Here is a 12,534-nt window from a genome sequence, read left to right as displayed (position 1 = left end):
TTCTTTTCTTTTTGGACTGTTTGTTCTAGCACCCCCTTGCAGCTAACCTATTTAAGAATGTTTAGATGTTCCTTAATGGGTAGAGTTTTACCAACTGCCCAGTGTCAGGGGCTGGGCAGAGTTTTTAAGGGACAGGCAAAGTATACTGTGCCAAGCCTCCGCTTAGGACGCGCAGCGCGACTCGCGCATGCGCAGTAGGGAACCAGGAAGTGAAGCCGCAACGCTTCACTTCCTGATTCCCTCACAGAGAATGGCGGCAGCAGCCGAGAGCTGAGCGATTGATCGGCTTCAGCTGCCGACATCGCTGGACTCCAGGACAGGTAAGTGTCTGTTTATTAAAAGTCAGCAGCTGCAGTATTTGTAGCTGCTGGCTTTAAAATTTTTTTTTTTTTTTTTTTTTTTTTTTTAGGTGGACACCCTTTTTAAATATATTGAAAAGAAACCAAAGTCTAGTGTCAAAATATAAGTGCAATATAGTAGCTTTTTGCGTGATGCGATTCCACTCCAATGTAAATTCTGTGTTCCACCTCTGTGCAATCTAGCAGCTCACCTGAATTGGAGACCCATACTTTTATACAGGTCTAACAGCGGTTAATACACAAATATTACTCCACAGAATGTTGCTTTAAGCAGAGTCTCCTCTCCAGCAGTTGCAATAATGAGAATTAAAATATAATGGCTGTTACTTCTGTGTGTACAAAAAGATTAATAAAAATTACCTGATTTAAAAAAAAAATATATGTGTGTGTATTATATATGTGGGGCTTGGGAGCACACCTGAATGGGTGCCCCCTTAGCACATGGCTTGCTGTTGGGGAACTCATAGTAAGGAGCAGCAGGAAGGGACTATCAAAGAGGAGGTAAGCCACTGCAATTTGCAATATTGTTGCACAGAGCAGGTACGTATAACCTCTTTTTTTATTTTAGTAATTAGTGACGATGTAGTAAATTTTTACTTTTAGTAGCAATAAGTAATGTAGCGCCTTGTCTAAATGGAGATGCAAAAATTATTTTTGATGCTGGGAATTGGACTTCTTCTTTTCCATTCTTATATTTCATCTTTTCTTTTCAGTGCCTAATTTTCCTGGATGACCCCCAAGCTGTTAGTGATATACTAGAAAAGCTGGTAAAGGAGGAGAACCTGCTCATGGCTTACCAGATATGCTTTGACTTATATGAGAGTGCTAGTCAACAGTTCCTGTCTTCAGTCATACAGAATCTTCGTACAGTTGGAGCCCCTATTCCTTCAGTTCCAGGTTCTACTAACACTGGCACAGTTCCCAGTGTTGCCAAAGACAGGTAGGAAACCCATGAGTAGCAGGTGCTCTTTCTTCAAAATAATGCAGATCTCATGCTTCCCAGTAACATTTAGCACTACGTAATAGTTTTAACAGCAAACATGGGCTTTCTGATAAATGGAAATGAGGGGAAAAAAATTTGATCTAGATCAAAGAAAGTTAAAGCCCTGTCATGTACACTGAGTCCATTTACAGCACCGCTTTGTGCTGTGATGAAGTGACTCCCATACATATGCACAGGAATGATGTCAATGTGGTCCAGCTATTTAAGCGGCGAACAGAGCGAGCCCAGAAAGAAGATTGGGAGAAGATGAAAGCACTTGGGACAGAACGCTGACAGCGCAGTGTTGGAGGGCTTCGTTTAACAGGTAAGTATGCCATAAGGTGCTAATATGCTGTGCCATGTTATGACATTGTAGGAGTCACTTCATCACAGCACAGAGTGGTGCCATAAATGGGCTCAGTGTACATTACCGCTGACAGGTTTTAGCTTTCTCTGATCTGTATAACAAGATCACATTTTAAGACTAGAACAGTGGCTATTTGCTTGGGCACCAGCTTATGGTAGCTATAACATTAGGCCTTTTCCATTTATTTAAAGTAAAGCAGATGTAAATTGGTAGTCATTTTTTGATATGATTTACTGTTAACCGCATCGCTGTTTTTTTGTAGTATTAGTTATCCATGATTGACTGAATACACAACAGACTTTTCTTTGTTTGCATGTCATCGGTGAATCACTGTTTCTTTTCACTTATTACATTCTGGTTTAATTTCCTGTTCTGCATCGGATAATCCTTTGTAATGTTTGCAGTGAACCAATGGAAACAGAGGACAAAGCTGGCAGCACAGCAGGCAGCAAATCAACTGATGCGGTTAGTGCCAACACCTAACCTTTCATTTTCTTTCTTTCTTTTTTTTTTTTTTTTGGTCAATACTAATTACTTTGAAAATGGTTTCTTCTATTTTATTATGTGTTTTAACCAGCTTGCAGAGTTTTGTGACGTTTTTTTTACTTCTGTGTTTTTACCCATTAGCAGTACATGGAATGAAATGTCATTCAAATCTGGCAACATTTTATGCATCTATTAAAGACTTGGGTCTGTAAAAGCCCACTCCTCTCTATGGGTTGAAATATGTGCAGGTGATCTACATACTTGAGGGATAAGCAAGCTAGCATTTCTTCTAAGAATGTTGATTCATGTGTTCTGGTGACCCTTTGCTTGCAAGAGAGCAATGCTGGCTTTGTAAAAACAGGCAACACATATTTAAACTTTTGTCATTGACTGACTGTATTTATAAAACCGTTATTCTTTTTTGATATGTTGGTTCCTGATTAAAGCAGTTGTAGAGGCTAGACATTTTTTACAGTAATGCATTTATTAATTCATGAAGGTAAAAATGTCCCAGTGTGTGTGTCAGTGAACCCACACAGCTCAGCTCGGGGGCAATCCCTTAAGGGCACCATGATAAAAAAGTGGTTTTCTATGGTGACGCACAGAAAAGGAGGAGCTGAGAGTGCTGATGGGAGACCCCAGAAGAGGAGGTTCGGTGTTGCTCTGTGCAATACAATTGCGCAGAGCAAATAAAGCTGGGAAAACACGATCCGAATATTGGCCAGTTTAGTTAGAATCAGCCGACATTCGGACCATGTGTACAGCTGTCCTTCCGACAGAAGCCAGTCTAAGGACCAGCTTTTGTTGAAGGAACATGCTGGAAAACCAGCAGTCCGATCAGCGCTCGCAACCGTTGGTTTTTTATTTTGCCATAAAGCTGAAAATTTGACACAACATGTTAATCTGGCAAATGCAGCCCATTCAGGTAAAAAGGACAGCGCAGCAACTGAGTGTAATTCACATGGTTGCTGTGGGCTTTCGCAGACTAAAATAGCCATTTAGAAGCACACGTATTGCCTTTTGAGACAATTGTCAACCAGCTTTGACAAGTGATCCAGTGTCACCGTGGATCTTTTTAGAAGTGTGTTAAAGCGGAGTTCCGCCTGGGTAAAAAAAAATATTAAGTCAGCGGCTACAAATACTCTGGCTGCTGACTTTAAATATAAGGACACCTGTCCTGGGAGCCCGCAATGTCAGCACCTGAAACCGACCCCTCATTCCGCTCTGGGTGCAGGCGCCGGCATCATTACTAAGGGAAACAGGAAGTGAAGCCTTACGGCTTCACAGACTGTTTCCTACTGCACATGCGCGAGTCACACTGTGCTTTCTGAATGGTCCCTGCTGTCTTCTGGGACCTGTGTGTCTCCCAGAAGAGGGGGAGGGGCGAGACATTGTGGGGCGATCTTCGGAAGTGGGAGCAGGTACCTGTCAAATCCAGGTATCTGCTCCCCCCGAAAGGTGCCAAATGTGGCACTGGAGGGGGGGGAATCCGATCAGTCCAAGTTCCATGTATGGATGGAACTCCGCTTTAAGAACCAGCGCATATGTAAATGAGGCTTTAGGGACTTGCCGCTGCTTATTTTAGTTAATGCATGCACTGAATTAATGCTAAAGCTGTATAGTTTTCTCTTTTTTATAAATCTGCCATTGAATCAGCAGCAGCTTAGTGGGTATACTGGAGGAGCACAAATATATTTGGAAAATGCATCCTTTGTTCTTATGTGTAGGCCACAGTTAAATTTATTAGTCATTTAACACCCATGGGAGTACTTCCAAGATGGTTTTGTAGTTCCCTTGTTAGCAGTCTTGATAGGATGAATAGAACGGCTAAAATCAACAGTTCTTTTTCTTTGAGAAAGTATTGTTTAGTTTATTAAAAGTCAGCAGCTACAGAAAGTGCTGACTTTTAATAAACACTCACCTGTTCCACGGTCCAGCAAAGCAGCCGCCCGAAGCCTCACTCCTCTCCCCCGGCGGCGTCATAGCCACTGTGGGCAACCGGCCGTAACAGCTTTCGGCTTAACGGCTGGGTGCGCACTGCTCATGCGCGAGTCGCACTGCGCTCTGCTAATGGCCAGGCAATCTTCTGGGACCTGTCGCGTGTTCCAGAAGATTGCTGGCAGGGAGGGGCCACCTAGGAGGAGAGGAGGAGTCACCTAGGCGGCCAAGAGCAGGAAGAAGGAAGTGGGACAGGAAGTCCCATTCTAAACTAAGTAACCCCCCCCCCCCCCCCCCAAAAAAAAAAAATTAAATGCCAAATGTGGCATGTCAGGGGGTGAGGAATGTTTTTGAAGTGGAATTTCCACTTTTGGGTGGAACTCCGCTTTAAGTCCCCCATATATCTTTAGGCTGGGTATGAGGTCACAGCACCTCTGCTAAAGGGAAGGATCAACCAGTCTGTCCTCTAACCCTCTCATTCACCAGAGATAATTTGATTTTATGGATCTGGGACAGGTAGTGTTTTTCATTGTGTTTTTTTGTTTTCTTTTGCCTGGAATACATATCTTATGCAGCATCTTTTCCTATGTCTTCAGAGTCCAGAGCCTAAAGACCAGATTTCAAAAATGATAAAGATCTTAAGTGGAGAGATGGCTATAGAGCTACACTTGCAATTTTTGATACGGAACAACAACACGGACTTAATGATCCTGAAGAACACCAAGGTTTGTTAGCTTGTGACATGACTGACCTAATGTTTTTGTGAAAATACTTTGCACTTGGCACCCTTGAGGCCATAGACTATTGCGACATATACTTTATAAGACTTCGGAGGTCGGTGGCTTGGGTGTTTCAGACCTTCGCCAACATTACCATGCATCCCAAATTACGCAGCTATCCAAATATATGCCAAGTTGTACAGACCTGACTGGGTGGTGCTGGAGGCCCAGGCTTGTGCACCCCAGCCTATAGTCCTTTTGATGTGGATTTCGGTTAAGCATCGGCAGGCGATTCTTTGCCTTACACTATCCCACTCCTTGCTTTTATGGGACATGCTGTGTAAATCAGTGCCACTCATATCGCCCCATACCCCCATCGTGCCCGTTTTTCATAACCTGACTTTTCCATATGGTCTACGATCCTGGGAGTTCCAAAGTTGGCTTGAAAATGGCCTGTATCGTATTGGACACTTCCTGGATCATAGAGGGCTCGTGGTTTTTTTTTTTTTTTTGCTGCGTATTTTGTCCAACAGCTTGAGATGCCGGATTCTGAGGCCTACCGCTTACAGCAAATATTGCATTTTCTTAGGTCTGTTGGTAGACTTACACCTGATGTGACTCACACAGCCTTTGAGAATAGGTGTTATCATGGTGAGCTCCAGAGGGGCGGTGTCTCTGAACTATATAAACTTTGTTAGCCCCACAGGTAAACTGCCCTATATGCTGGCCTGGGAAAAGGATTTGGGGGTTGAAATTTCGGAAGAGGATTGGAGGGAATGGTCTGTGCGGACATATAAGAGCATTATGAATATCTCCCTGGTAGACGTGGGCTTTAAGGTGGTCTCTCGTTGGTATCTAGTGCCCAAGCATTTACATCAAATGTACTCTGACTCCTTGGCCCTGTGTTTTCGAAGTTGTGGGCAGGTGGGTTCAATGTTCCACTTGTGGTCATGTAGTAAGGTTCGGTGCTTCTGGATCGGAGCCCATGACTTAATATACTCTGTGACCATAGTAAATGTTGTCAAATACCCTAAAATGGCTTTACTTCATGAACCTGTGAAGGGGATACCCCACCTTTCGCACACTCTAATTTACTTTATGCTTTTGGTGGCCAAAATTGCTATCGCCACTGCCTGGAATAAACTTGTGGTGGAGTTGACGGTAATGAAGCGTAAGCTTACCTGGATAATGATTTATGAAAAGCTGGTTAGTATATTTTGTGATACTACTATTCGGTTTGAAATGGTCTGGAACCCTTGGATTCAATATCTTCAAACTCCCGTACAGGGAGTACTCTGGTGGGTGTGGATGGAGTGGAGATCTTGATCTTTTACTCTTGGATTATTCAAGCATGGCCTACTGTAGGCCTTATTTTATATGTTTCTGTCTACCACTTTACCTTTTTGTAAAACACTTTCAATGAAAAAAAATTATTGAAACAGGAAATACTTTGCACTAGACTGCTTGGTTGACTTGGTTTGGGAATCTTCATGCATAGTTTTTTTTGTAGGGTTAAAAATTCAAGTATGTACAGTAATTATAGTATATCTTCATGTAGTCTAAGAACTTTGTTATTCAAGCTCTTTAGTGAACGATAGGTTTATTGCCTGTCCTAGATACTGCAGCATTTTATTGGCTGTTCATGTGAATTTCTAATCTCCAGAGCCACAATCAAGATACAGCTATTTTTGTGTTCCATTGTTTCCTAATTTTAAAGTCTCTCAAAATGTAACTTTCTGGTTACACAAAAAATAACATTTGTATGTATGTGTGTGTGTGTATGTGTGTGTATGTATGTGTGTGTATATATATATATATATATATATATATATATATATATATATTAGTGGGGATGGAAAGTATTCAGACCCCCTTACATTTTTCACTCTTTGTTATATTGCAGCCATTTGCTAAAATCATTTAAGTTCATTTTTTTTCCTCATTAATGTACACACAGCACCCCGTATTGACAGAAAAACAATTGTTGACATTTTTGCAGATTTATTAAAAAAAGAAAAACTGAAATATCACATGGTCCCAAGTATTCAGACCCTTTGCTGTGACACTCATATATTTAACTCAGGTGCTGTCCATTTCTTCTGATCATCCTTGAGATGGTTCTACACCTTCATTTAAGTCCAGCTGTGTTTGATTATACTGATTGGACTTGATTAGGAAAACCACACACCTGTCTATATAAGACCTTACAGCTCACAGTGCATGTCGGAGCAAATGAGAATCACAAGGTCAAAGGAACTGCCTGAAGATTTCAGAGACAGAATTATGGCAAGGCACAGATCTGGCCAAGGTTACAAAAACATTTCTGCTGCACTTAAGGTTCCTAAGAGCACAGTGGCCTCCATAATCCTTAAATGGAAGACGTTTGGGACAACCAGAACCCTTCCTAGCGCTGGCCATCCGGCCGAACTGAGCTATCGGGGGAGAAGAGCCTTGGTGAGAGAGGTAAAGAAGAACCCAAAGATCACTGTGGCTGAGCTCCAGAGATGCAGTCGGGAGATGGGAGAAAGTTGTAGAAAGTCAACCATCACTGCAGCCCTCCACCAGTCGGGGCTTTATGGCAGAGTGGCCCGACGAAAGCCTCTGCTCAGTGCAAAACACATGAAAGCCCGCATGGAGTTTGCTAAAAAAAAACACCTGAAGGACTCCAAGATGGTGAGAAATAAGATTCTCTGGTCTGATGAGACCAAGATAGATCTTTTTGGCCTTAATTCTAAGCGGTATGTGTGGAAAAAAACAGGCACTGCTCATCACCTGTCCAATACAGTCCTAACGGTGAAGCATGGTGGTGGCAGCATCATGCTGTGGGGGTGTTTTTCAGCTGCAGGGACAGGACGACTGGTTACAATCAAGGGAAAGATGAATGCGGCCAAGTACAAGGATATCCTGGACGAAAACCTTCTCCAGAGTGCTCAGGACCTCAGACTGGGCCGAAGGTTTACCTTCCAACAAGACAATGACCCTAAACACACAGCTAAAATAACGAAGGAGTGGCTTCACAACAACTCCGTGACTGTTCTTGAATGGCCCAGCCAGAGCCCTGACTTAAACCCAATTGAGCATCTCTGGAGAGACCTAAAAATGGCTGTCCACCAACGTTTACCATCCAACCTGACAGAACTGGAGAGGATCTGCAAGGAGGAATGGCAGAGGATCCCCAAATCCAGGTGTGAAAAACTTGTTGCATCTTTCCCAAAAAGACTCATGGCTGTATTAGCTCAAAAGGGTGCTTCTACTAAATACTGAGCAAAGGGTCTGAATACTTAGGACCATGTGATATTTCAGTTTTTCTTTTTTAATAAATCTGCAAAAATTCTGTGTTTTTCTGTCAATATGGGCTGCTGTGTGTACATTAATGAGGAAAAAAAAATTAACTTAAATTATTTTAGCAAATGGCTGCAATATAACAGTGAAAAATTTAAGGGGGTCTGAATACTTTCTGTCCCCACTGTGTGTGTGTGTGTGTATGTATGTATATGTGTGTGTGTGTGTGTGTGTGTGTGTGTGTGTGTGTGTGTGTGTGTGTGTGTGTATATGTATATATATATATATATATATATATATATATATATATATATATATATATATATATATATATATATATATATATATATATATATATATTAATAATATTATTTATTTTTCATTCAGCTGGTGTCAAATAACATTGTGCAATTTGCATGCACCAAGTATATGTATAAATTGTGTTTTGTTACTGAATAACAGTCTGCTTTTTGCTTTAGGATGCTGTGAGGAATTCTGTGTGTCATACGGCTACTGTAATAGCAAATTCTTTTATGCATTGTGGCACCACCAGCGATCAGTTCCTCAGGTAAGTTCACCACTGGTCTGTCTTTAAAATGGTTTTGTCAGGTCTTGCCTACAGGATAAATTTACAAAGTGTCATGCGTTGTTCTCTGGGTTCCGTATGCAAATGTAAAATGTCAGCTAGAAAGAGAGACTAATGCTAGCTTCAGGGTGTGCAGGTCCTTTTTTTATTTTATTTTAAGGACAATCATGGAGTTTAATGCTTTAACTAAAACCTGACAGGTACTCTTTAGGCTCCTGCTTTATGACCTAAAGCCATTTACTGAATATAAATCCAGGTCATATCCACAAAATTAGGTCATTGATCGTTGTGGATTCCTTTTTCAGTTACTGTCAAGTTATGGATTGCTGTAAACAATTCCATAGTTGTTACTATCATTTAAGCCAGACCTATTTAAGTGTACACTCATTTCAGTCATTATGTCGGCATTACCGAATCATGTTATCTTTATTTAAAAAAAAAAAAAAAAAGTTTCTCTTTCTTGCTATTAATAAACTGCTTCTGATCTCATGTGACTTAGAGCCTAGACAATGATAATTTTAGTCTGTGGCTACTAGGAACATTAGGTTTTTGTGTCATTCAAGGCTGTGAGAAGTGTGTTTTTTGTTTTTTTGTTTTTTTTCGTCAGACAAATTGTCTAGTAGACTTGCAGTCAGATGAAGGTATGCATCACTCAGTTGTAAGCAAAGCCTGCATATGTAATGGACAAATATGTCTGCCCCATGTACATATAGAATTACAAACCGTACATAGAAAAAAAGTTTTTGAAACAATAATACACATTTATTTTTATGTTTTTGTATTAGTCTGATCTTTCACATATATAATGTTGAGGTTTACATATGTGTTCAATTGTATCTTTTGCTTTAATCAATATTTTCTTTGACAGGGATAATTTAGAATGGTTAGCAAGAGCCACAAATTGGGCAAAATTCACAGCAACAGCTAGTCTGGGAGTTATCCACAAGGTAAGCAGCATTTAGCCTTTAGTCATTTAGTAGTCATTTAGTAATGCCACGTATATGTTATATACAGTATCTCACAAAAGTGAGTACACAACTCACATTTTTGTAAATATTTTATTATATCTTTTCATGTGACAACACTGAAGAAATTATACTTTGCTACAATGTAAAGTAATGAGAGTGTATAACAGTGTAAATTTTCTGTCCCCTCAAAATAATTCAACACACAGCCATTAATGTCTAAACCGCTGGCAACAAAAGTGGGTACACCCCTAAGTGAAAATGTCCAAATTGGGCCCAATTAGCTATTTTCCCTCTCCGGTGTCATGTGACTCAGTGTTACAAAGTCATAGGTGTGACTGGGAAGCAGGTGTGTTAAATTTGGTGTTATTGCTCTCACTTGCTCATACTGGTCACTGGAAGTTCATCATGGCTCATTGAGGGAACCATGAATGCCAACATGTACTGTAACATACTGAAGCCAAGCATTGTCCCCTCCCTTCAGAAACTGATGATGACCATTGCCTTGCTAAAGAAGCTGAGGGTAAAGGTGATGGACTGGCCAAGCATGTCTCCAGACCTAAACCCTATTGAGCATCTGTGAGGCATCCTCAAACGGAAGGTGAAGGAGCGCAAGGTCTCTAGCATCCACCAGCTCCGTGATGCCGTCATGGAAGAGAAATCCCAGTGGCAACCTGTGAAGCTCTGGTGAACTCCATGCCTAAGAGGGTTAAGGCAGTGCTGGAAAATAATGGTGACCACACAAAATATTGACACTTTGGGCCAAATTTGGACATTTTTACTTACGGGTGTACTCACTTTTGTTGCCAGCGGTTTAGTCATTAATGGCTGTGTTGAGTTATTTTAAGGGGTCAGCAAACTTACACTGTTATACAAGCTGTACACTCTCTACTTTACATTGTAGCAAAGTGTCATTGCTTCAGTGTTGTCTCATGAAAAGTTAGAATAAAATATTTACAAAAATGTGAGAGGCAGTGGTGTCGCTCGGGGGGTGGCATTTGGGGCTGTAGCCCCGAATCTGAGGCCCATAGCCCCGATTCTCTGATTTCCCAAGGGGAGGGGAGGCTCTCTGGGGACCCTGATGTAAATGGGGGCTCACTGGGGACCCTGATTTTAAGGGGGAGGCTCTCTGGGGACCCTGATGTAAGGGGGGTCCTCTCTGGGGGACCCTGATGTAAGGGGGGTCCTCTCTGGGGGACCCTGATGTAAGGGGGGTCCTCTCTGGGGGACCCTGATGTAAGGGGGGTCCTCTCTGGGGGACCCTGATGTAAGGGGGGTCCTCTCTGGGGGACCCTGATGTAAGGGGGGCTCTCTGGGGATACATATACACACGTATATTGTATATACATGTGAATGCCCACCCAAGCGTATGACTTTCTTTACTACTCTGCTGTGGGCTCTAGCCCCAGATATTTTTTAGACCTAGCAACACCCCTGGTGAGGGGTGTACTCACTTTTGTGAGATACTCACTGTGTGTGTGTGTGTGTGTGTGTGAGTGTATATATACAGTGTGTGTACTAGCTTTTACTCATTATTTTGTTATTAGGGACATGAAAAGGAGGCATTACAGCTTATGGCTACTTATTTGCCGAAGGACACTTCACCTGGTTCCGCGTACCAGGAAGGGGGAGGCTTGTATGCTTTGGGACTTATTCATGCCAATCATGGAGGTGACATAATAGACTATCTACTTAACCAATTGAAGAATGCAAGCAATGATGTAAGTGTTTCTGACCTGTATTTAAATGTTGCCAAAGAATCCTCAGTTTTTGAAAGCATTATTGTGGTACAGAACTTTCATTTTAAAGGTGTACTTGTCAAAGTAAATTAAGTTTTTAAGTGCTTTGATATAGGGATGCATTTTTCGAAAACCTAAGGCAGTTGTAAACTGCAGCTGGAAAAAAATAAAACACCTGTAAGGCAATTGTATAATGTGCTAGTATGCATCGCATATTAGCACATTATGGAATACTTACCTTAGAACAAAGCCCTCCTGCAGTGCCTGGTCACCGCTGAGAGGACTGACCTCTTCCCCCCGGTCTTTTTTCCGAGTTCGCACGCCCCAGCTATATGATTGGCCAGAGCCATGCTGATCTCACTCCCACGCATGCGTGCGGGAGCCCTCGGTTCCGGCATGAAGCTATGGCAAGGTATGCCAGACCTTCAGAGTGCATGTGCCAGTGATGTCACTGGTTGCATGCAAGGTGAATATCTCGTAAACTGTGCATGTTTAGAAGATATTCATTTTACCTACAGGTAAGCCTTATAGGTTCACCTGTAGGTAAAAATAACAAAGCAGGCTTGTCTACTGTACAGCTACTCACATCACTGCTTAAAATGACTTTGTTGCTGATAATATTTTATTCCATATTTTATTGTTCCTGAGCCTCCTAATCTACAGCTGATGTGTTCTCAGCCCATTATAGTTTCTTCAGTGGAAAAAAAAACTGTCAGCTCTGGTTGGAGCCGCTGTACTAACCATGCGAGGTTAGTCCGGCAGTCTTTCCCCTGCTGAGCTGTTGTGTTCTGACAGGGAGTCGGTTGGCTGCTGGTTTTCCAGCATGCACGTCCGACAGAAGCCTGTCAGACCGACATACACACGGGCAGAATGTCGGCTGTTTTTTTTTTTTTTTTTTTTTTTTTTTGAACTGGCAAATGTCTCCCGACATTTATTCATGTTTAATGCCATACAAAAAAACTAGAAGACAGCCACGTCTGGGGTCTATACATAGCTGCCAATTTTACACAAGTAAATGCGTGGTTATGCATACACAAGTAAAGAAATAAAACAACAAACTATGTTGTGCTGTCCTGTGCATATAATAAAATAAAGGCCTCAATAAAAAGGT

At 41.7% G+C, this 12,534-nt stretch overlaps 1 protein-coding gene across 1 annotated transcript in view; it reads left to right on the top strand.

Moving 5' to 3' along the window:
- Positions 1-12,534, top strand: part of PSMD1 (proteasome 26S subunit, non-ATPase 1) — a 139,198-nt gene that overhangs the window by 25,230 nt on the left and 101,434 nt on the right. The window contains exons 7-12 of the mRNA XM_073626518.1: positions 1,073-1,299; positions 2,113-2,173; positions 4,729-4,857; positions 8,613-8,701; positions 9,588-9,666; positions 11,232-11,405. Coding sequence (XP_073482619.1) covers positions 1,073-1,299; positions 2,113-2,173; positions 4,729-4,857; positions 8,613-8,701; positions 9,588-9,666; positions 11,232-11,405 — 759 coding nt within the window. The remainder of the gene's footprint in view (positions 1-1,072; positions 1,300-2,112; positions 2,174-4,728; positions 4,858-8,612; positions 8,702-9,587; positions 9,667-11,231; positions 11,406-12,534) is intronic.

Source organism: Aquarana catesbeiana, linkage group LG04, assembly GCF_042186555.1.
Source record: "Aquarana catesbeiana isolate 2022-GZ linkage group LG04, ASM4218655v1, whole genome shotgun sequence".
NCBI lineage: Eukaryota > Metazoa > Chordata > Amphibia > Anura > Ranidae > Aquarana > Aquarana catesbeiana.
This window is presented reverse-complemented; position numbering and strand designations above follow the sequence as displayed.